We start from the raw sequence: 24,318 nt of genomic DNA, 5'->3' as shown, positions 1-24,318 counted from the left end.
CGTGTTTGTTCATTGGCTGATACTCAATCACCCAAACCACACCCTCAACTCCCCCCCTTTTATATTTCAGTGATCATTTGCTACAATTTTATGTGAGAATGGTGAGGTCCTATGGCACAAGTCATACAGTTTGGGGATGAAAATATAACAATCTAATATATTTATAAAAAGATTAACAAGGGCACCATTTGCCAGCCAGGTTTTCTACTAAGAATCATTTTATTGAAAAAGCATATTAATGAATCTGATCATAAGTACTAGTTTCCTCCAGTGTGAGAATTCTCTTCAAAAGAGGATATTCTTGAAGAGTTAACCATTGTACTTCATTTGGCCATCTGAAGACTTAGTAAGTTCAGGAGTTTTTCTGCAAGAGAAATACCTGTTTAAAGAACTCAGTTTGGCTGAGAATGTGGCTTAGTGGTAGAGTGCTTGCTTAGTATACACAAAGCCCTAGGTTCAATTCCTCAGTACCACATAAATAGAAAAAGCTGAAAGTAGCACTGTGGCTCAAGTTGTAGAGTCCTAGCCTTGATCAAAAGAAGCTCAGGGACAGTGTCCAGGCCCTGAATCCAAGCCCCAGGAATGGCAAAAAATAAAACGAAATAAATAAAGAGAAACCAATTTGATTAAATGAAAAGCTATGAGCTAGCAAGAGGAATGCTAAACAACTATTCTCTGCATTAAGGCAGACTAGAGATATTCTAATATCATTGGAGAGGTTAAAAAAAAAAACAAAACGTTGAGCCGGGCGCTGGTGGCTCACGCCTGTAATCCTAGCTACTCAGGAGGCTGAGATCTGAGGATCGAGGTGGCAGGAGAGACCGTGAGACTCCTATCTCCAATAAACCACCAGAAAACCGGAAGTGGCACTGTAGCTCAAGTGGTAAAGCGCTCGCCTTGAGCTGAAGATCTGAGGGACAGCGCTTAGGCCCAGAGTTCAAGCCCCACGACTGACAAAAAAAAAAAAAAGTTGAGAGTAGAGGAGAGCAAGAGTCTAACACTGGTGAATCATACCTGGAATCCTAGTTCTTCAGGAAGTTGAGATGGGAGGATTGAGATTTGAAGTCAACTAGGCCAAAAGATTTTTTTTTTTTAATCTCCAATTAGCTAACAAATAGCTGGAAGTAGAGCTCTGGCTCAAGTGGTAGAGGGCCAGTCTTGAATATAAAAGCTAAGGGAGATCAGGTAGCCCTGAGTTTAAACCCCAGTCACCAACACAAAAAATAAAATAGAAACAAAGCACAGAGGAAGAAAACCTGACAAAAACCATCCTAGTTTGTTAAATCTATATGATGGACACAGGACCTTTATTAACATTACTGTCTTTTTAGGTATGTTGAAAAAAATATTTTTGCCAGCCCTGGAACTTGAACTCAGGGCCTGGGTACTGTCCCTGAGCTTCTTTTGCTCAAGGCTAACATTCTACCACTTGAGCCACAGTGGCTCAAGCCATTCTGTGTATGTGGTACTGAGGAATCGAACACAGGGCTGCATGCATACTAGGCAAGCACTCTACCACTGAGCCACATTCCCAACCCTGTTGAACATTTTTTTTTATAACAGAACATTACAAGTCTTTGACAACAATGAGGTGGTTTGTGTTGCTGTTCTTGATTGGTTTGTGCCAGTCCTGGCCTGGGCTGTCTCTGAGCTTTTATTGGTCAAGGTTAGTGCTCTACCACTTGAACCACAGCTCTACTTCTGGCTTTTTGGTATTTAATTACAGATAAAAGTTTCTACAGACTTTCCTGCTTGGGCTCGCTTTGAACCATGATCTTTAGATCTCAGCCACCTGAGTAGCTAGGATGACAGGTGTCAGCCATTGGTGCCCAGCAACAGTGAGTTTTAACATATATCTGGCTTACTACTAAAATAGAAATAACTTTACTTACACATGATCCGTCATGTTGCTTAGTGACGTTAAACCCTTCATATCTGAAAGAAATTGTATTTTGAGATGATTATTTTTGCTCTTTTGGTATACCATCAAGAAATATGACTGAATTTTATTTGTGATCTTTGGCTGACTTTGAGGAGGAAACTTGCTAATTCATTAGTCGTGAAAGCATTAACTGGGAGATTCTGGTTTTGTTGCTTTTTTTTGTCAGTTGTGGGGCTTGAACTGTGGGCCTGGGCTCTGTCCCTCACCTCTTCAGCTCAAGGCTAGCCCTCTACCACTTGAACCACAGCGTCACTTCTAGTTTTCTGGTGGTTTATTGGAGATAAGAGTCTCACAGACAGCCGGGCGCTGGTGGCTCACGCCTGTAATCCTACTCAGGAGGCTGAGATATGAGGATCGCGGTTCAAAGCCAGCCCGGGCAGGAGAGACCGTGAGACTCCTATCTCCAATAAAACCACCAGAAAACCGGAAGTGGCGCTGTAGCTCAAGTGGTAGAGCGCTCGCCTTGAGCTGAAGAGCTAAGGGACAACGCCCAGGCCCAGAGTTCAAGCCCCACGACCGACAAAAAAAAAAAAAAAAAAAAAAGAGTCTCACAGACTTTCCTACCTGGGCTGGCTTTTAACCTCAATCTTCAGATCTGAGCCTTTTGAGTAGCTAGGATTACAGGCATGAGCCATTGGTGCCCTGCTTAAACTGGGAGATTCTTTTTTTTTTTTTTTTTTTGGGTCCGGTCGTGGGGCCTGAACCCTGGGCCTGGGCGCTGTCCCTCAGCTCTTCAGCTCAAGGCTAGCGCTCTACCACTTGAGCCACAGCGCCACTTCCGGCTTTTCTTTTTTCTGCTTATGTGGTGCTGAGGAATCGAACCCAGGGCCTCATGCATGCAAGACAAGCACTCTACCACGGAGCCACCTTCCCAACCCTATTTTATTTTATTTTTATTTAGCATTGGTCACTCTTAGCCTCTTGGCTTGGTATGTGGGAGAAGAAAAGTCAGGACTTACAGAATTTTGGAGCAGAGATGGCATTCGCCGCTGTAGGTAACGTGGTCGCTGCCGCATATGGGTTCACTTGGCTTAAAGTAGGGGAGAATCCAGCACTTATATATATTGTTGGAACACTGGGCCTGAAGAAGAGATACAGAGCACGGCTTCAGTGGCCTTCCTGTGGTTTCTTTGGCAACTAGCACTGGTAGAAGCCGCAGGAGATTGAGTAAAGGGCCCAGACTAAGAATTCAGAGGACAAGCTACAGAATCCTCAAGTCTGAATGACCGATCTCATGTGTGATGTCATGTGTTACCTGATCCTATGATCACAGCAGGGTGAGAACACACTCTGGGTGGCTGGGGAAGGTGGCTTAGTGGTCGAGTGCTTGCTTAGCATGTAGGAAGCCCTGGGTTCCATTCCTCAGTACCACATACACAGAAAAAGCCAGAAGTGGTAGAGCGCTAGCCTGGAGTGAAAGAATCTGAGGGACAGTGCCCAGGCCCAGAGTTCAAGCCCCAGGACTGGCAAAAAACAACAAAAGAAAAAGAATATATCACAGTGCACAGGGTCTCCACTGCAGAAATGAGACCAACCTGAATTTGAGTCATGACCACTTTATTTGTCCATTTTATTTTATTATTTTGAACTCAAGGCCTGGATGCTGTCCCTGAGCTCTTTTGCTCAAGGCTAGAACTCTACTACGTTGAGCCACAGCTCCACTTCCGGTTTTCTGGTGGTTCAATGGAAATAAGAACTGGCTGGGCTGGCTTTGAACCATGATCCTCACATCTCAGCCTCCTGAGTAGATAGGATTACAGACATGAGCCACTGGCACCCAGCCTAAGCTGTTTTTTGTTTTTAAATCAAGATGGTATTCTACCCCTTGAGCTATAACTCTATTTCTGAATTTTTGCTAGTTAATGGGAGTGTCTCATTGATTTTTTTTTTTTTTTGCCAGTCCTGGGGCTTGAACTCAGGGCCTGAGCACTGTCCTGAGCTGCTTTGGCTCAAGGCTAGCACTCTGCCACTTGAGCACCACTTCCAGTTTCTTCTGTGTATATGGTACTGAGGAATTGAACCCAGGGCTTCATGCATGCTAGGCAAGCACTCTACCACTATGCCACATTCCCAGCCCTCACTGACTTTTTTTTTTCCTGCCTGGGCTAGCTTTGAAACATGATCCTCAGATCTTACCCTCTTAAATAGCTAGGATGACAGGCGTGAGCTCCTGGTGCTCAGCTTGGTAACTCATTTTGTCTGATGACTCCTCTCCTATAAGTTCTCTCTCCTCCACCCTTCTCCACCTCCCAGAAGAAAGATGGAGGCTGCTCAGGGAAAGTGGCTCTGTCCCTTATTCCTGTCCCAAGGAACCAAGGAAGGAGAGCTCACCTTTGTCTCTTCGAACTTTTCTCCTTTGGGGGCCACAGGAAGAGGGAAGTCTGGAAGACAAAAAGAGAGAAGAGGCAGGCGCCAGTGGCTCACACCTGTCATCCTAGCTACTCAGGAGGCTGAGATCTAAGGATCACAGTTCAAAGCCAGCCCAGACAGGAAAGTCTGTGAGATTATTATGCCCAATGAACCACCAGAAAACCAGAAGTGGTGCTGTGGCTCAAGTGGTAGAGCGCTCACCTTGAGCTGAAGAGCTGAGGGACAGCGCTCAGGCCCAGAGTTCAAGCCCCATGACCAACCCCCCACCCAAAAAAAAGAGGCTGGGCCTCCTCTTTGGTGAATGGTGTTTTCCCCCAGAAGAGCAAAGTATCGCAACTCTTCTGCCTCTCATCTCCTGGTGAAGAAGAGATCTGGGTAAATGACAACTTCTTCTTCCTCTGTTCCTGAGGCTCTCTGTGCTCAAGGCTAACGTTCTACCACTTGAACCACAGCACCACTTCTGGTTTTTGAGTGGTTTATTGGAGAGAAGAGTCTCCTGGGGACTTTTCTGCCCAGTCTGGCTTCGAACCATGATCCTTAGATCTCAGCCTCCTGAGTAGCTAGGATTATAGGCATGGCGCTGGTGCCTGACTTGTAAATGATAACTTCTATAATCTGTAATTGTTTCAGAAAGCACACAAGTTATAAATTATATGAAAGAGTTACAATGAGATGCCTTAAAAGATGCTGAGGGTATTTTTTTTTGCCAGTCCTGGGGTTTGAACTCAGGGTCTGGGCACTGTCCCTGAGTTTCTTTTGCTCAAGGCTAGCACTCTGCCACTTGAGCTACAACACCACTTCTGGGCTTTTTCTTTTTATGTAGTACTGAGGAATTGAACTCAGGGCTTCATGCATGGTAGGCAAGCACTCTACCACTAAGCCACATTCCCAGCCCATAATGTGTAGATCTTTAAGCATTTCCTTATAATCATCAACACGATTAACCAGAATAATAGCAAAGTCCATTTTTACAGAGTCTGGTGCTTGGATTTGAAATATGTAAACATACAGATTCAAGGGCTGGGAAAGTGGCTCAGTGGTAGAGTACTTGCCTTGCATACAGATTCAAGAAATAAGTATTTACAAGGTCCGAGTGTTTTAGATGAGAATGTGGTATTTTGAAAAGTTCATTGAGTCAGGGTTTGGAAAACCTGGATCTAACCCCCAGCTTGCTATATCTATATATCTGTCTGTCTGTCTGTCTGTCTATCTATCTGTCTATCTACCTATCTATCTATCTATCTATCTATCTATCTATCTATCTATCTATCTATCTATCTATCTATCTAGTCTTGGGACTTGAACTCAGGGCCTGAGCTCTTTCTCTGAGCTCTTGTGCTCAAGGCTAGTGTTCTTAACACTTGAGCCATAGCTCCGCTTCCAGTTTGGTTTTGGTGTTTCATTGCAGGTAAGAATTTCACAGACTTTCCTCTCTGGGCTGATTTTGATCCATGATCCTCAGCTCTCAGCCTGCTGAGTAGCTATGACGATAGGTAATCAACTCTTTTCTTTCCTCTGAATTGTAGTTTCCTTAGCAACACGAGTGATGAAGAGGTACACAAAGCTGAATGGCATTTCGCTTCCGATTTTCAGCCACCCCTCCCCAGGATCTGAATATCTACTGTAGAAAATACAAATAGGGCAAAGACCTGGAACTTACCAATTGCAAAGGCAGTCCACACAGAGATGGTTAGGACCACGACTGCCTTCATGGTGCTGATGAACTGTGGAAATAGGCAATTTCTGATGGTAGTAGCATGCCCAGGGAAGAGGTAAGTAAACCCTAGATACCCCAAGCTCCTCTTGTTTAGAAGGTTTTGCGTTTTTTGTTTGTTTGTTTGCCAGTCCTGGAACTTGAACTCAGGGTCTAGGCACTGTCCCTGAGCTTCTTTGGCTCAAAGCTAGCACTCTACCACTTGAGCCACAGCGCCACTTCTACTTAATGTGGTATTGGGGAATCAAACCCAGGGCCTCATGCATGCAAGGCAAGCACTCTACCACTGAGCCACCTTCCCAGACCCTCTGTGAGACTCTTATCTCCAATAAGCCACTCAGAAAAAGCTAGAAGTGGCGCTGTGGCTCAAGTGGTAGCATATCAGCCTTCAGCACAAAGAGGCTCAGGAACAGCTCCCAGACTCTGTTTTAACTTTTTTTTCTTTTTGCTGGTCCTGAGGCCTGAACTCTGGGCCTGAGTGATGTCCCTCAGCTCTTCAGCTCAAGGCTAGCACTCTACCACTTGAGCCACAGCACCACTTCCAGCTTTTTCTGCTTCTGTGGTGCTGAGGATCCGAACCCAGGGCCTCATGCATGCAAGGCAAGCAGTCTGCCACTGAACCACCTTCTCAGCCCCCCCAGACTCTTGTTTCAAAGCCTCAGGACCAGTCCCTCCCCCCAAAAAAAATTCAGTGTAGGAATGAACTACTCTTGGTAAAAAAAAACAAACAAAATCACAAATTAAATTAAATTAAATTAAAAAAAACAAAAAAAAACCCACCCAAAAAGACAAGAGTCATAAGACTTTCAGTAGGCTTTCTTGTCTGGGCTGGCTTTGAACCCTGATTCTCAGATCTCAGCCTCTCGAGTAACTAGGATTACAGGTGTGAGCCACTAGCACCTGATAATGATCCTCCCCTCCTTCCCTCCTTCCCTCCCTCCCTCTTTTCCACTCTCTCTCTTTCCCTCACTCTCTCCCTCCGTCCTTCCTTCCCTTCCTTCCTTCCTTTCCTTTCCTTCCCTTCCTTCCTTCCCTCCCTCATTCATTCTTTCTCTCTCTGCTAGTCCTGGGGGCTTGAAATCAGGGACTGGGTTCCATCTCTGAGCTTTTCTGCTTAAGGTTGGTACTCTACCACTTGAGCCACAGATCCACTTCCAGCTTTTTGGTGATGAGTTGGAGCTAAGAATCTCAAAGACTTTCCTGCCCAGGCTGGCTTTGAACCATGATCCTCAGATCTCTACCTCTTTTTTTGGACAATCTTAGGGCTTGAACTCATGAACGCAGGGCCTGGGCACTGTCCCTGAGCTCAAGGCTAGCACTCTACTACCCCTACTCTACTACTGGCTTTTTCTGTTTATGTAGTACTGAGGAATTGAACCCAGGGCTTCATGCATGCTAGGGAAGCACTCTACCACTAAGCCACCTTCCCAGCCCCAGATCTCAACCTCTTGATAGCTAGGATTACAGGAGCAAGCCACCCGCATCCAGCTTTGAAGTTCCTTTCTATAGGAAGGAAAGAGTCACTCTGTAGAACAATCCCATCTGATAGAATTGTTTTCTGCTTAAGTGAGGAGGGTTCTACCCAACCACAGAGAATGACTGGATCGTATGAAAGAACTGTTGAAGCTGGGCGCTGGTGGCTCACCTCTGTCATCCTAGCTACTCAGGAAGCTGAGATCTGAGGATCCCAGTTCAAAGCCAGCTCACACAAGAAAAGCTGTGAGAGTCTTCTCTCCAATAAACCACCAGAAAACCGAAAATGGTGTTGTGGCTCAAAGTGGTAGAGTGCTATCCTTGAGCTCAAAAACTCAGGGACAGAGCCTAGGCACTAAGTTCAAGCATACACACACACACACACACATACACACACACACACACACACACACACACACACACACACACGCATGCACGCACGCATGCACGCACGCACACCTACAAAGAACCACGGAGATCAACCACCACCCAGCCCTTGGGTACATAGAGATAAGTAAGCTCAATGTCACATGGTTCCAAATCTTGCTCAGACAGTTTTCAGATACACAATCTGCTTTCTTCTAAGATAAAGGGATGTGCCACTCTACCTCAGCAGTGGCTAGAGTGGTAGAGTGTTTACCTAGAATGCACAAAGTCCTGGGTTCAATTCCTCAGTACTATGTGCAGAGAAAAAGCCAGAAGTGGTGCTGTGGTTCAAGTGATAGAGTGCTAGCCTTGAGCAAAAGAAATTCAGGGATAGTGTCCAGGCCCTGAGTTCAAGCCCCAGGACTGGCAAAAAAAAAGGAAAAAAAAAGAGGGAAAAAGAAGAAGGGAGGAAGGAAGGAAAGAAGGAAGGAAGGAAGGAAGGAAGGAAGGAAACTGGGCACTGGTGGCTCATGCCTGTAATCCTAGCTACTCAGGAGGCTAAGATTTAAAGATTGTGTTTTAAAGCCAGCCTGGGCAGATAAATGTGAGACTGTTACCTCTAAATAACTAGTAAAAAGCCACAAGTAGAACTGTGGCTCAAGTGGTAGAGCACCAGCAGAGAAGCTAAGGGTTGTAGTTCAAAGCCAGCCTGGGAAGGAAACTCTGTGAGACTCTTATTTCCAATGAACCACTCCAAAAGAGCTGCAAGTGGTGCTGTGGCTCAAGTAGTAGAGCAAGAGCCTTGAGCAAAAGAAGCTCAGGGACAGTGCCCAAGGCAAGTTCAAGCCCCAGGATTGGCAACACATACACAAGAATAAAGAAGGAAAAAAGGGGGAAGGAAAGAAGGAAGGAAAGAAGGCAGGAAGGAGGGAAGAAAGGAAGGAAGGACTGATATTGAAAAAGCAGAATTTTACCATGACGTAAGTGAAGAGTACCTGCCCAGCAAGTATGATATCCTGAGTTCAAATCCCAGTATCACTAAAATAAGTTAGTGAAGAGACAGAATTTTAGAAGCTACTGAATGAGGCAGGGGATGGGGTGTGTGTGTGTGGGGACTAATTAAATAATATCTGTAAGGGAAAGAATACAGGCCCAAAACTTTTCAATCAAACTGTTAAAAAGTTTCTCCTGGGTGTGGTGACTTAGGCCTGGAACCCTAGCTATTCAGGAAGCTGTGATCTGAGGATCAAGGTTCAAAGCCAGCCCAGGCAAGAAAGTTGGTAAGACTCTTATCTCCAATTAAGCACCAAAAAAAAAAAAAGAGAGAAAAAGCTGGAAATGGAGCTCAAGTGGTAGAGTGTAAACCTTGAGCAAAGAAAACTCAGGATCAGCACTCAAACCCTGAGCTCAAAACCCAGGACTGGCATGTGTGCCCGGGCACACTCATGAACACACACACACACACACACACACACACACACACACACACACACACACACACACACACACACACACACACACACACACACACACACACACACACACACACACACACACACACACACAATTTCTATTTACCACTGAGGTGGATGGAAATCACAAGGAACCTGGCAGACGCTTATAAGTCAACAGATGGTTTGAAATGAGAAGAGACAACACAAGGGCTATCTGCTCTCACATTCCTTACCGGGTCTGAGTTTGTTACCTTGGTAACCAATCAAATTCACTGATGGAGTTAACCAATCAAATTACTGAAATGAAAACCAGAGACAATTTACCAACTTGAAATGCCTGACTGCTCTTCCAGAAACAACAGTACATGTCCACAGATTCAATTTGCACATTTCCCTCCGTTCTCCACATTTTCCAACATACATGATATATCTAGATCATTTCTACTCAAGCTCTTTCCTCAGTGAAAGCAAATTAGAAATAATACAACTTATTATTTTTTAAAAATTCCTATGCAAAAGCTTTCATATTAATAAGTTTGTCTTACCTGCTTTAACTTCTTGTAGTTTCTCTGAGAAACTGGCTGGACAGGAAGGCAATTTGGCAATTTGAAAAGGAAATAACTAGCCAGGCTAAAGGTATTTATCTTCCTGGCCTTATAGTGCCTGGAAGGAAAACCGAGTGAAATTTAAAATTAGGAAATATAGTCAGATGCCTGTGACTCACGCCTGTAATCCTAGAGGCTGAGATCAGAGGATCATGGTTCAAAGCCAGCCCAGGCAGAAAAGTCCATGAGACTCTTATCTCCAATAAACCACTAGAAAACCAGAAGTGGCACTGTGACTCAAGTGGTAGAGCGCTTGCCTTGAGCTGAAGAGCTGAGAGACAGTGGCCAGGCCCTGAGTTCAAGCCCCATCCATGACTGACAAAAAAAAAAAAAAAAAGAAGTATAAATATAGCTCAAACCTATTTTATCCAACTCCCAATTCTATGCTAAATCCTACAAGTTCCTATCTCAACTTCCTCATGGTGAAATGGATTGTTCATCATTATTATGGAATCTAGCTGTTCTTACCAAACCTAAACGTATGATTGTATTTGTTGATTATTTGTTTATGTATTTTTGTACTGGTACTGGGGCTTGAACTCAAAGCTATTCTTTCTTAGCTTTTTCCACTTTTGCTTAGCTTTTTCCACTCAGGTGGGTTCTCTACCACTGAAGCCACAGCTCCACTACCAGTCCCCCCCACCCCCCGGCCAGGTCCTGAGGCTTGAACTCATGGCCTGGGCACTGTCCCTGAGCCTCTTGGTACTTCAGGCTAGTACTCTATCATTTGAGCCACAGCGCCACTTTCTTTCTTTCTTTTTTTTTTCTGAATAGTTTATTGGAGACAAGAGAGTCTCAATAACTTTCCTGCCCAGGCTGGCTTTGAACCGCGGTCCTCAGATCTCAGCTTCCTGAGTAGCTAGGATGACAAGAGTAAACCACTGGTTGCCTGGCATACTTCCAGCTTTTTTGATGGTTCATTGGAGATAGGAGTCTCCCAGACTCTTCTCCTGAGGCTGGCTTTGAACCATGATCCTCAGATCTCAGCCTCCTGACTAAGCTAGGATTAGAAGTGTGAGCCTGGCTTGTACCTGAAATATCTACATACTCACCTAAACTCTGCTATTGGGACCATAGCTCAGGGGTGACAGCCTTTGTGTGTAGTAAGGGGCCCCTAAATGCTACATTATAACTTGGGGAAGACTGAGATTTCATCTCCTTACTGAACTGTGATAATCACGTGATCTATAGCAGTAATGACAAGGGAATATCAATACTAGTTTTCTAGAAAGTTCTATCCCGGGGCTTGATTATATGAACATGATTAGTGGCTCATGAAAATGCCCCAAAGGATGGTCAACAGGAATTAGAAGAGAAATTGTGCAGCTATTTCTGGATAGGAAACAGATACCTTCAGAGGCAGTAAATGCATGCAGAAAATCAAATTCCACTTTCTGGAGAGAATTATGATTCCAGGGAGGAATCTGTTTCTCTGTATAATTTCATATTCTTCCTCTCAAATCTTAGATTCCAAGGCCTTTATAGTTTGGTAAACAGCGAAACCACAGTCACAGAATCAATGTATAGCTGGGTGCTGGTGGCTCATGCCTGTCATCCTAGCTACTCAGAAGGCTGAGATCTTAGGATCACAGTTCAAAGCCAGCCTGGGACGGAAAGCCCATGAGACTCTTTTCTGCAATTAACTACCCAAAAGCCAGAAATGGTAGAGAACTAGCCTTGAGCACAAAAGCTCAGGGGTAGTGCCCAGGTTCTGAGTTCAAGTCCCATGACTGACCAAAAAAAAGAAAAAACTATCTCCTGAATGAAGCAAGAAGGAAAGTTTGGGGAAAATGAATGGCTATGGCAGGTTTCATGTGATTTGATGATTTTTGTTTTGTTTTTGCAATACTGCAGATTGAAACTAAGGCCTCATGCATGCTAAGCAAGTGCTCTGCCTCTTTTTTTTTTCTTTCCTTGTAGGTCACGGAGCTTGAACTCAGGGCCTGAGCACTGTCCCTGAGCTCTTTTGCTCCAGACACGCATCTACCACTCTGAACCACAGCTCCACTTGGAGGTTTTCTGGTGGTTAAATTAGAGCTAAGAGTCTCACAGACCTTCCTGCCTGGGCTGGCTTCGAACCACAATCCTCATATCTCAGCTTCTTGAATAGCTAGGATTACAGATGTGAGCCACCAGTGCCTGCTAGTGTTCTATCAATCCATACCTCTATCTCCCCCGACTTTTGGTTTTGCTTCCAATACTGGGGCTTGAACACAGGGCCTGGATGCTGTCCCTGAGCTGTTTTACTCAAGGGTAGCACTCTACCACTTTGAGCCACAGCGAACATGTCTGGCTTTTGGGTGATGAATTTGGAGACAAGTTTCACAGTCTTGCCTGTCTTGAGCTGGCCTCAAACTGTGATCCTCAGATCGCAGCCTCCTGAGTAAGTTAGGATTACAGGTGTGAGCTACTGGGGGTCTAGCTTCCCAATCCTTTTTTGTTTTTGTTTGTTTGTTTGTTTTTGGTAGTCCTGGAGCTTGAACTCGGGGCCTTCTGCTCTCCTCATTGGCATTCTACCACACCCCCCCCCTAGTTCTTTTTATTTATTTATTTATTTTTTTAGGATAGGGTCTCACTAACTCTTTCCCGGCTGGATTTGAACTCAGGGCTCTTCTGCCTCTGCCACCCAAGTAGCTGGCATTACAGGTGTACACCACTGTGCCCAACTGGGTCCTGTGGTGTTTGAAGAAGTCTAAGAAATGGGAGGCAAATAGGAAACATCTTAGACCTCCTCTTAACTATTTTAGACGTGAAAAGAGGGTGGGACCTGAATGTTTAACCTCCCCTCTGGTTCATTTTCACCCAGAGAACTTCCTACCTCCTAGTCATGACATTATTCCAGCTAGCATGTTCTTCATCAGTCTAGTAGAATGTCAAAGTGATTAAGATTCCTTCACTGTACATTGTGACATAGAACAGGAAAGCTGACATAGCTGGTGGAGAATGGGTGTGCAGGGCTTTGTGTGTGTGTGTGTGTGTGTTTTCACACACTGGTACTGAATTTGAACTTAGGGCCTAGGTACTTCTGCTCCTTGTTTTTTGTTTTTTTTTTTCACTCCAGGCTGGCGCTCAACCGCTTAAGTTATATCTCTCCTTCCAGCTTTTTTTCTGATTTGTTCAATCGAATTCCCTTTGTACAACTACTTAAAAAATTTACGAATAGAATTTTATTGTAACATATAACAATTAAGTTAATATAAAAGTTAATCTGAGGATGATCATTCCAAGCCAGTCCAGGCAGGAGGGAAGTTTGTGAGGTTCTAATGTGTATTAAACTACCAAGAAGCTGGAATTGGAGCTGTGGCTCAAGTAGTAGAGCACTAGCCTTAAGCAAAAGAAGCTCAGGGACAAAACACCTAGGCCCTGAGTTAAAGCCCCAGGACTGGCAGGCGCATACACACACGCACACACACGCACACACACACACACACACACACACACACACACACACACACACACACACACACACACACACACAGTTTATATAACATTCTCAGAGTTATTCTAGACAATTAGAATTTGAGTGGAGAGAATATTGAAAAGAATATTATAGCCAGGTGCTGTTGGCTCATGCCTGTCATCCTAGCTACTTAAGGAGGCTGAGATCTGAGGATCCCACTTTGAAGCTAGCCCAGGAAGAAAAGTCCCTAAAGTCCGTATGAGACTCTTATCTCCAATGAACAACTCAAAAATGGGAAGTGGAGGGCTGGGAAGGTGGCTCAGTGGTAGAGCACTTGCCTTGCATGCTCGAGGCCCTGGGTTCGATTCCTCAGCACCACATAAGAAAAAAGCCGGAAGTGGCGCTGTGGCTCAAGTGGTAGAGCGCTAGCCTTGAGCTGAAGAGCTGAGGGACAGCGCCCAGGCCCAGAGTTCAGGCCCCATGACCGGACCCAAAAAAAACAAAACAAAAAAATGGGAAGTGGAGCTGGGCGCTAGTGGCTCACGCCTGTCATCCGAGCTATTCAGGAGGCTAGATCTGAGGATCATGGTTCAAAGCCAGCCCAGGCAGCAAAGTCCATGAGACTCTTATCTCCAGTAAACCACCAGAAAACCAGAAATGGTGCTGTGGCTCAAGTGGTAGAGTGCTAGCCTTGAGCTGAAGAGCTGAGGGACAGCGCCCAGGCCCAGAGTTCAAGCCCCACAACTGACACACACACAAAAAAAAAAAAAAAAGAAGAAGAAAAAGAAAAGAATATAGAGAGAAAGAGACTGAGAAAGAGTGTACACATTTTCTAAAGTCAACAAGCTGCAAAAATAAATAGAAGGGAAAGGAGAGTGGTTTTCCTTATTTTTGCCAGTCTTGGGGCTTAAACTCAGAGCCTGGGCTTTTCCATGAGCCTTTCTGGGCTCACAGCTAGTGCTCTACCACTTGAGCCACAGCGCCACTTCCGGCTTTTTCTGCTTATGTGGTGCTGAGGAATCAAACCCAGGGCTTCATGCATGCAAGGCAAGCACTCTACCACTGAGCCACCTTCCCAGCTCTTAAGCCTTGTTTTTCATTTCTATTTGTCCTTACCTCAAGCGGGAGCTCTTCTGTACCAGCCTTGGTGGTTAGTAACCATGAAATTTAGAGAGCACTTTTCAAGCTCAGCAGCTTAGAATGTATTAATCCATCTCAGCAGCCCTCAGATTATAATTAAATCTCATGTACCAGAAACAATCCTGGACTACGTGAATTGAGAAGTGGACCAGACAGCTTCCTTTCATTAAGACAATTAGTTTCCATAGAAGGAAACAAGACAATCAACAGATTCAATAAATTTACTTAATAATAATTCCGTTCGAGTCTAATGACAGGTGATACTAAGGGTAATGAGCCCAAATGAAGTAACAGAAAGGGCTGGACAGGAAGGCGACTATGATTTGATTAAAATCTTCATGGGAAATAGTTGTATTGAGATGGAGGAAGCGATGTCGCACTACAGAGCTACAGATGTAGGAAGTTAGTGTCATTGGCAAAGAGAAATAGAAACTTCAAGATTTATATCTCTCTACCTATTTACTTATTTTTGGGGTGTCATTCCTACAGCTTGAAACTCAGGTCCTAAATACTGTCCCTAAGCTAGCATTCTACCACTTGACCTAGAGCTCTATTCCCAGCTTTTCTGGGTGCTTCATTGGAGATAAGAGTTTCGCAGACTTCTCTGCTCAGACTGACTCCAAACCACAATCCTCAGGTTTCAGCCTCCTGAGTAGTTAAAATTCCAGGTGTGAACCACCAGTGCTTGGGCTTAAAAACTTTGAGATTTGTTCTTGGCCTGAACAAGGAAATGAACACTAAGTGACATGTGTTGGTAGTGGAGAGCTACAGGCAGGCAAAATGTGTGTCTATGGGGCCAGAGAGAGAGAGAATTTTGGTTTAAAATATGAAGTTTGACAGGGCTGGGAAGGTGGCTTAGCGGTAGAGTGCTTGCCTAGCATGCATGAAGCCCTGGGTTCGATTCCTTAGTACCACAAATACAGAAAAAGCTGGAAGTGGCGCAGTGGCTCAAGTGGTAGAGTGCAAAAACGAACTTAGGGACAGCACAACAGGCCCTGAGTTCAAGCTCCAGGACCAGCAAAAAATAAATAATATAAAATAGAATAAAATGTGAAGTTTGAGCTGCCTCTTTAGCAGCAAAACATGGAGGTTAAGGAGACAATAGACTGGGCTCACACCTACAATACACCTGTAATCCTAGCTCTTCACAGCGCAGAGATCTGACAATCACTGTTCGAAGTCTGCTCCAGCAAGAAAGTTCAGGAGACTCTTAGTCCCAATGAATCATCAAAAAGTTAGAAGTGGAACTGTGCTTCAAGAGCCAGAATGCTAGCCTTGAGCACAAAAAGCTCAGGAACAGCACCAGGCCCCAGTAACAGCACAACAACAATAAAAAAAGAAAGACCTTTGTACAAAATTGATGTTTAAAAAGAAAAAAACTACAAAAAACCCCCACAAAGAATGCTAAGAAGCTGGGCATTGGTAGCTCATGTCTATCACCTTAACTACCTAGGAGGCTGAGATATGAGTATCTCCCCTTAAAGCCAGCCCTGGGAGAAAATTGGAGAAGACTCCACAATTAACTAGCAAAAAAATGCTGAACTGGAGATGTGGTTCAAAATTGAGAGCATGGGTTCAAGCCCAGTACCAGTACACATGTGCGTGTGTGTGTGTGTGTGTGTGTGTGTGTGTGTGTGTGCGCGCGCGCACAATGTTAAGAAAATAGAAAAAAACACTTGAAAGAGTTAAGTTGGGTATCAGTGGCTCACGCCTGTCATCCTAGTTACTCAGGAGGCTGAGATCTGATGATCATGGTTCGAAGCCAGCCCTGGGGAAGAAAAGTCCCTGAGCCTCTTATCTCCAATAAATGACTCAGAAAAAGCTGGAAGTGGTGCTGTGACTCAAGTGGTAGAGCACTAGCCTTGAGCAGAAAGAGGCTCAGGGATAGCATCCAGGCCCTGAGTTCAAGCCCCACAAATGACGAAACAAACAAAAACAACCCTTAACAGGTTAGAATTAGAAGACTGAATCTATTGATAGTGCATTAGCTGTGTGTGTGTGTGTGTGTGTGTGTGTGTGTGTGTGTGTGTGTGTGTGTGTGTGTGTGTGTGTGTGTGTGTGTGTGTGTGTGTGTGTGTGTGTGTGTGTGTGTGTGTGTGTGTGTGTGTGTGTGTGTGTGTATCTCTCTTTTATACCAGAGTTTAGGTGCGAATGCCTTCAGTTGTGTAGATCTGATCCCAGGAAAGAGGCCAGAGTGGAAGTCAGACTGGAGGTCTGCCCGCTTGTAGCTTGTCGCTCAATCAGATTCAGGTTAGGCTGGGACTCGAACTCCCTTCAGGTGCTTGAGCTCTTTAGTCAAACCCTTTAAATTAGGACCAAATTCAGGACCAAGGAAGGGGCTGGCTGTGGCCTCAAGCTAAGGAAGATGGAGGACTTTCCTGATGTGGTGTTATCTGAAATCTTTAGCTATTTAGACGCAGTCTACTTGCTACAGGCTTCCCAAGTAAACAAGGTAAACGGCTGTCCATTTTCTCCTGTTCCAATCTGCCCACTTCTCCTCTACTTTATGTCAGTTCTTTTTTCTTCTTCTTTTATGCCAGTCCTAGGCCTTGAACTCTGGCCCTAGGTTCTGTTCCTGGGCTCCTTTTGCTCAAGGCTAGTGCTCTACCACTTGAGCCACAGCACCACTTCTGGCTTTTTCTGTGATTAATTGGAGATAAGAGTCTCACAGACTTTCCTGTCCCAGCTGGCTTTGAACCATGATCCTCAGATCTCAGCCTCTTGAGTAGCTAGGATTACAGGCATGAGCCACCGGCACCCAGCCACTTGGGTATTTCTTTTTTTTTCTTTTTTTTTTTTTTGGGTCCGGTCGTGGGGCCTGAACTCTGGGCCTGGGCGCTGTCCCTCAGCTCTTCAGCTCAAGGCCAGCACTCTACCACTTGAGCCACAGCGCCACTTCCGGCTTTTTTCTTTTAGCTTATGTGGTGCTGAGGAATCGAACCCAGGGCCTCAGGCATGCAAGGCAAGCGCTCTACCACTGAGCCACCTTCCCAGCCCAGCCACTTGGGTATTCTTACTGCTCAATTACTTTCTCTCCCACAGACATGGAATTCATTGGCAAGCTCAGATTCCCTGTGGAGGTAAGGAAAGGGGCATGTATGTTAGGGGGAAAAAGGGGATGCCATTTAATAATGGGGCTATAGGGTGCTAGTGGCTCACACCTGTCATCCTAGCTACTCAGGAGGCTGAGATCGAAGGAAGGTGATTAAAAGCCAGCCCAGGAAAATACATGAGACTCTTTATTTCCAATGAACTACCAAAAAAGAAAAAAGCCAGAAGAGCTATGGCTCAAGTGGTAGAGCGCTAGCCTTGAGCAAAGAGAAACTCGGGGACAGCTCCCAGGCCCTGAGTTCAATTCCCAGGATGGGCACAAAAAGTAGCAATGGGCCTGTAGGCCTCTATTCTTATTTGAAGATGAGAAACATATGGGAAGATGCACCTGAGACAAGATATTTTGTGTGTGCGTGTGTGCACACGCATGCGTGTGTGCAATTTAACAGTAGCCCCCCGTAGTGAACCTACTGGGAATGGCCTCGTGGAATTGTGACTTTTGTTTCCAGGAAATTGTGTCTGAAGAAATGGCGTTACAGCAGCTCCCTCTGTGAGCCCAGGAACTTGACATGGAAGAAGTTCTTCCTTGAGCGAACAAAACAAGAACGTCAGTTAGAATCTGCAACAGCAATCGACTTTAACTACCAAAGGATAACTAAGCCATCTGGTATGAACAGAGGCCCTAGAGTCAGAAGCCTGCCCCCCCCCAATTGGTTTCTAGTTTTTGGGGGGGAGTGTGGGGAGAGTTGGTTGTAAGGCTTGAACTCGGGGCCTAGGTGCTGTCCCTGAGCTCTTTCTGCTCAAGGGTAGCGCTCTACCACTTTGAGCCACAGCTCTTCTGGTTTTCTGGTGGTTCATTGGAGATAGGAGTCTGAGTTTCCTACCCGGGCTGGCTTTGAATCATGATCCTCAGATCTCAGCCTCCCCAGTAGCCAGGATGACAGGTGTGAACACTATTGCCTGTGTTTTTGTTTTCCACTTGTATGAAGTTCCTTTTCTTTCTTTCTTTCTTTCTTTTTTCTTTTTTGCCAGTCCTGGGGCTTGAACTCAGGGCCTGGGCCCTGTCCCTGAGTTTCTTTTGCTCCAGGTTAGCAGTCTACCACTTGAGCCACAGTATCACTTCCAGCTTTTTCTGTGTATGTGGTACTGAGCGGTCGAACCCAGGGCTTCATGCATGCTAGGCAAACACGCTATCACTAAGCCACCTTCCCAGCCTCAGATTTCCATCTTTTTGTCGGCTTGTATTTAAATCTTCCTACAACAGTACAGGAAAATAACCAGGTACCGTGGCTTACCCCTGTAATCCTAGCTACTCAGGAGGCTGAGCTCTGAGGATGGCGGTTCAAAACTAGCCTGGGCAGGGAAACCTGTGAGACTCTTATCTCCAATTAACACCTCTACTTCTGTTGTTTTTGGTAGTTTCAAGATGGATAGAACACTAGTCTTGAGCACAAAAGCTCAGGGACAGCATCCAGGCTCTGAGTTCAAGTCCCAGACTGCCCTCCCCTCCTTTCCTCTTCCTTCCTTCTCCCCACCCCCCCCAAAAAAAAATGGGGCCAGGTGCTGATGAAGAAATCTGAGTGACTTTATCGCCAATCAGTTAGCAAAATGCCAGGCTGGAGGCATGACCCAAGTGGTAGAGAACCAGGTGTGAGCAAGAAAGCAGAGCAAGAGTTTAAGGCCTTGGGCCTGGGAAGGTGGCTCAGTGGTAAAGCGCTTGCCTTGCATGCTTGAGGCCCTGGGTTTGATCCTCAGCACCACATAAGCAAAAAGAAAAAAGCCGGAAGTGGCGCTGTGGCTCAAGTGGTAGAGCACTAGCCTTGAGCTGAAGAGCTAAAGGACAGCGCCCAGGCCCAGAGTTCAGGCCCCACAACTGGACCCCCCCCCCAAAAAAAAATCCCAGTACTTGCTAAAAAAAATAATAAGGTAAAATGGAAAATTAAAGCCAGGCACTGGTGGTTCACACCTATAATCCTCGCTCAACCTCCTGAGTAGCTAGGATCTGAGGATCGTGGTTCAAAGCCAGCCCAGCGATAACATCTGAGAATTTTTCTCTCCAGTGAACCACCAGAAAAAAACGAAGGGCTGCTGTGGCTCTAAGTGAGCTAGAATCTTGAGCAGAAAAACTCAGGGACAGAGCCTGAGTTCAAGCCCCACAACCAACCAAAAAAAAAAGGAAAAGGATCTTTTATTTGGCATAAGTCATTTCTAGCGGCCACGTTGAGTGGATATTTTCTTGTAGGATCCTTCACAAACGTGGCTTACCTCTCAGGGAGCGGCCTCACCATGAGTGGAGAAGGGAAGTCGGTCATTTGTGCTGGGGCTGACTTGTCACTGTATGCCTTCGACGTACAACAGGTAAGTCTAGCCAGTGAGGAGCACCTGCGCATGCGCCCATCCTGTGACACTTCATGGATATCATGCAGAAAGTCATCCTTAGAATTGGTAACTAACACAAGAGGTTTTTTCTTTTATTTTTGTGGTGGTTTTTGTTTGTTCATTTATCTCTTTGGTGGGAGGGGGGACAGAATTGGAGGGACAAAGGTGAATAAACGCAGCTATGGCATTCCCTAGACATTATGTGGAAAATTGTAGGTGGGGGCTGGGAAGGTGGCTCAGCGGTAGAGCGCTTGCCTTGCATGCATGAAGCCCTGGGTTCGATTCCTCAGCACCACATAAGCAGAAAAAGCCGGAAATGGCGCTGTGGCTTAAGTGGTAGAGCGCTAGCCTTGAGCCGAAGAGCTGAAGGACAGCGCCCAGGCCCAGAGTTCAGGCCCATGACCAACAACAACAAAATTGTCTCATAGCTTTTTCTGCTCAGGCTAGTTTCGAACTGTGATCTTCAGATCTCAGCCTCCTGAGTAGTTAGTAATCCAGATGTGAGCCACTGATCCTGGCTGCTCTATCACCTGAGCCACAGCTCCACTTCTGCCTTTTTTTTTGTTGGGTGATTAGAAGATTCTCACAGATATTTCCTGTCTGGGCTGGCTTTGAACTATGATTCACAGATCTCAGCCTCCTGAGTAGCTAGGATGACAGGCTTGAGCCACCAGCGCCTGGCAACCTTGATTTCAAGACTGCTTTGATTATTTGGGGGTCTTTGGCTTCCATATGAATTTTAGGCTTGTTTCTAGTTATATGAAAATTGTCATTTTGCTAGGGATTGCATTGACTCTATAGCGGGCTTTGGAAAGTATGGACATTTTATTTTATTTTATTTTATTTTATTTATTTATTTATTTTTGGTCCGGTCGTGGGGCTTGAACTCTGGGCCTGGGCGCTGTCCCTCAGCTCTTCAGCTCAAGACTAGCGCTCTACCCCTTGAGTCACAGCGCCATTTCCGGCTTTTTTCTTTTTTGCTTATGTGGTGCTGAGGAATCGAACCCAGGGCCTCTGGCATGCAAGGCAAGCGCTCTACCACCGAGCCACCTTCCCAGCCTAGTATGGACATTTTAATATTTTAACAACATTAATCTATGCACATGGGATATCTCTTAATGATCGCTTTTTATTTTGCTTTTATAACAATTCTCATTTTGCTTTTTGCTGGGTTGTGCTGGTTTTGGGCTTGAACTCGGGGCCTAGGGGATGTCCCTGAGCTTTTGTGTTTAAGGCTGGCCCTCTACCAACTTGAGCCACAGCGCCACTTCCAGCTTTTTCTATGGATGTGGTACCGAGGAATCGAACCCAGGGCCTCATGTATGCGGGGGCAAGCACTCTACCACTAAGCCACCTTCCCAGCCCTGTCATTCTTGATCTCTAGGGCAGTGTTATCTGGAGCAGCCCAGCCCAGGACAGCATCATCGAGAAACTGGCCACTGTCCCCCAGCTGGGCCTGGCTATCACAGTGGATTCCAGTTCCAAGGTCAAAGTGTGGAACTGTCGAGACCCTGATGCTTTGGCCACTCGTGTCTTGCCTGAATCCTGTGCGGACTGTGGTATTGTGGCTGCTTTTCTCACAAAAGATGGCCCTATCCTGTTGGTGAGCCTCACCCCCAACTAACTCCCTCCCCAGGTCTCCCAACCAACCCAGCCACCTTAAAGGTGTTCCCCACTCCAACTGAGGATGTGTAAAGTGACTTCAAAGTAATAGAGAGCCAGCCTTGAATGAAAAGAGCTCAGGGACAGCGTCCGGTCCTGGGTTCAAGCCCCATGACTGACAAAAAAAGAAAACACGTTCTTTCCAGACAAGTCACAATGGTAAGAAAACTTGGCAGTGCTTTATTGAGCCAGCGAAAAATCGGGCAAATGAAGGGCAGAGGCACACTTCTCACAGAATGTGGGTGCTCCAAAAGAGACCCCCCAAGGTCTTTGACACCAGGGGTATATGTAAGAGAAGCAAGATTTGACGTAGTTATTCTAGGAGAAATGTTTTTGTTGTTGTTGTTGTCACATATAGCAGGGCACCAACGGCTCATTCCCATCATCCCAGCTACTCAGGAGGCTGAGATCTGAGGATCATGGTTCAAAGCCCGCCTGGACACACAGTTAAGTTCGTAAGCTTCTTTTCGCCAATACATAACTAGAAAAGCGGAAAGTGGAGCTATTATAGATCAAGGGCCAGGGCACGAATCTTGCTCGCTAAACTTGGACCATTCACAGAAAGGATGCATTCTGCCATATTTAATTTTTTAAATGTTTTTATTTTTGCTGATCCTGGGGCTTGAACTCTAGGCCGGGGCACTAGGCCTGGGCACTGTCCCTGAGCTTTTTTTTTGCTCAAGGCTAGTAGCTCTCTACCACTTTAAGCCACAGCGCCACTTCCTGATTCCTGGTGGCTGATTGGAGATAAGAATCTCATGGACTTTTCCTGCCCGGGCTGGCTTTGAACCGCGATCCTCAGATCTCAGCCTCCTGAGTAGCTAGGATTACAGGCGTGAGCCACCAGCGCCCGGCATACATGTTATTCTTTATGATGTCCCGGCTCTGTTTTCAGAGCACACTAATTCTTTGGAGCTAGCAGGTAAAGTCAGATGGAGAAGGCTGCTTTTGCTCTTTTTTTTTTTCCCCTTGTATTAATGCTGGAAAAAAAAATACCACGGGTTATGAAGGAGTATAAGCCTTAAGAAAACATAGACGCATTAGAAGCTAATGCGTCTATGTTTTCTAAATGGAATGTTTCTGAGTTCCTGGCTACCATTTACCATGACTCTTTGTTCCTAATCTATCCCGTTTCAAAGGCGTGAAGTTTTCATTACTGTCTGATCACAAACTCTGTTCCTGGACTTGGCCCTTTTGTGTGCACTGGCAGTCACAATATACCAAGGAATGTTAACCACAGAAACTCAGTAACAGCTTGGCCTTTTAACAAACAACCAAAATAAAAGTCTTGAAAGTTGGATATGGTGGCTCACGCCTGTAGTCTCGGCACTGGGGTCAGCAGAGGCAGGAAGATCATGAATTTTGAGGTCAGCACTACAAGGCTAGGAATTGGTGGCTCAAGTCTATAAATCTAGGTATTCAGGAGGCTGAGTTGTGAGGATTGTGGTTCACAGCTAGCAGAGGGTAGGAAACTCCATGAGACTTTTTTTTTTTTTTGGCCAGTCCTGGGGCTTGAACTCAGGGCCTGGGCACTGTCTCTGAGCCTCTCTTGCTCAAGGCTAGGCCTCAACCACTTGAGCCACAGTAGCACTTCGGGCTTTTTTTGTGTATGTGGTACTGAGGAATCGAACCCAGGGCCTCATGCATGCAAGGCAAGCACTCTACCACTAAGCCACCTTCCCAGCCTGATTTTTTTTTCTTTTTTTTTAAGAAAAAGGAGCCGGGCACCCATGGCTCACGCCTGTCATCCCAGCTTATCAGGAGGCTGAGATCTGAGGATCGCTGTTCAAAGCCAGCTGGGGCAGGAAAGTCCATGAGACTCTTATGGGGCTGGGGTTTGAAATCAGCACCATGGGCTTTAACTTGGCATTTCCCCCCTAGAAGTGGTAGAACTTGGCATTCTACAACTTGAGCCACACCTCCACTTCCAACTTTTTGGGGGGCTCATAAGAGATAGGAGTGTCACAGATTTTCCTGCCCAGGCTGGCCCCGAACTGAAAATCTTCAGATCTCTTTCTCCAGACTAGCTTGAGTTGAAAGCATGATTGGCTGGGAATGTGATTTAGTGGTAGAGTGCTCGCCTAGCATGCTTGAAGCACTGGGTTCGATTCCTTAGCACCACATACACAGAAAAAGCCAGATGTGGCACTGTGGCTCAAGTGGTAGAGCGCTAGCCTTGAGCCAAAAAGGCCCAGGAACAGTGCCCAGGCCTTGTGTTCAAGCCCCAGGACTAGCAAAGAAAAGGAAGGAAGGAAGATGCTATTCTAAGGAGTTATCCTTTAATGACTTTGTGAGGCAGACTGGCCAGAGGTTCGGATCTCTAAATAAATGATTCCCACATCTGGCGAAAGGATAGCACTGGCCTCTTGTGTACCATTTTTCTTTCCTGTCGGTGTTGTGATTTCAGATAAATGATTATAGGGGTAACATGATGGTATTCACCCTGCCGGAGTTGCAACTCCTCTGTGAATTCAAAGTATTTCCATACACTGCCAGTTTACTCCTCGGCTCCCCGGATAAGAAATGGATCTTCATATGCAAGAACCACCCACATCTCTTTCCCAAGGTAGGAGGACTTTAGGATAGGAGGAGGGTCAGGCCAGGATGGGTCAGGAGAATCCACTTAGGGGGGCTTAGGGAGGGGGATCCCCGGGAACAACCTCTCTGCCATGGCCACATTACAAGCTCGATTCCATGGGCAGGAAACAATGCTCTTGGAGGTGGACATCATCTGGTTTTGATGGTTGGGCATTGGGCTACTC

At 45.7% G+C, this 24,318-nt stretch overlaps 2 protein-coding genes across 6 annotated transcripts in view; one reads left to right on the top strand and one right to left on the bottom strand.

Moving 5' to 3' along the window:
* Fbxw12 (F-box and WD repeat domain containing 12) overlaps positions 1 to 24,318 on the top strand; it is a 30,250-nt gene that overhangs the window by 385 nt on the left and 5,547 nt on the right. Inside the window, exons 2-7 of one of the 5 annotated variants that reach the window (XM_070017649.1) lie at positions 1,727 to 1,838; positions 17,507 to 17,544; positions 18,025 to 18,182; positions 19,758 to 19,873; positions 21,279 to 21,497; positions 23,964 to 24,122. In XM_070017649.1, the coding sequence (XP_069873750.1) occupies positions 1,806 to 1,838; positions 17,507 to 17,544; positions 18,025 to 18,182; positions 19,758 to 19,873; positions 21,279 to 21,497; positions 23,964 to 24,122 (723 nt within the window). In that variant the 5' untranslated portion in view covers positions 1,727 to 1,805. Of the gene's footprint in view, positions 1 to 1,726; positions 1,839 to 5,838; positions 6,085 to 17,506; positions 17,545 to 18,024; positions 18,183 to 19,757; positions 19,874 to 21,278; positions 21,498 to 23,963; positions 24,123 to 24,318 lie in introns of all 5 variants that reach the window. The other 4 variants (XM_070017648.1, XM_070017650.1, XM_070017647.1 and 1 more) reach the window with 4 other exon arrangements.
* Positions 196 to 12,795, bottom strand: Spink8 (serine peptidase inhibitor Kazal type 8 (putative)). Its single transcript, XM_070017652.1, has 7 exons — positions 12,743 to 12,795; positions 9,865 to 9,982; positions 5,973 to 6,036; positions 4,274 to 4,323; positions 2,902 to 3,023; positions 1,893 to 1,935; positions 196 to 364 (listed from the first exon to the last, which is right to left on the bottom strand). Exons 1-7 carry the CDS (start codon positions 12,751 to 12,753, stop codon positions 353 to 355), a joined length of 420 nt encoding a protein of 139 aa, XP_069873753.1. The 5' UTR covers positions 12,754 to 12,795; the 3' UTR covers positions 196 to 352.

Source organism: Dipodomys merriami, unplaced genomic scaffold (genome assembly GCF_024711535.1).
Source record: "Dipodomys merriami isolate MVZ:Mamm:240054 unplaced genomic scaffold, mDipMer1.0.p SCAF_125, whole genome shotgun sequence".
Lineage (NCBI taxonomy): Eukaryota > Metazoa > Chordata > Mammalia > Rodentia > Heteromyidae > Dipodomys > Dipodomys merriami.
Note: the sequence above shows the minus strand (reverse complement) of the source record. Positions and strands in the feature narration are given on the sequence as shown.

What these genes read in the sequence shown, in the direction of transcription:
- Spink8 (XM_070017652.1), bottom strand. An exon ending in GTGGACTGCCTTTGCAATTG is followed by an intron (nt 4,324 to 5,972) that starts GTAAGTTCCAGG and finishes TTTGTCTTCCAG; the next exon opens with ACTTCCCTCTTCCTGTGGCC. An exon ending in CATCTCTGCTCCAAAATTCT is followed by an intron (nt 1,936 to 2,901) that starts GTAAGTCCTGAC and finishes AATTTCTTTCAG; the next exon opens with ATATGAAGGGTTTAACGTCA.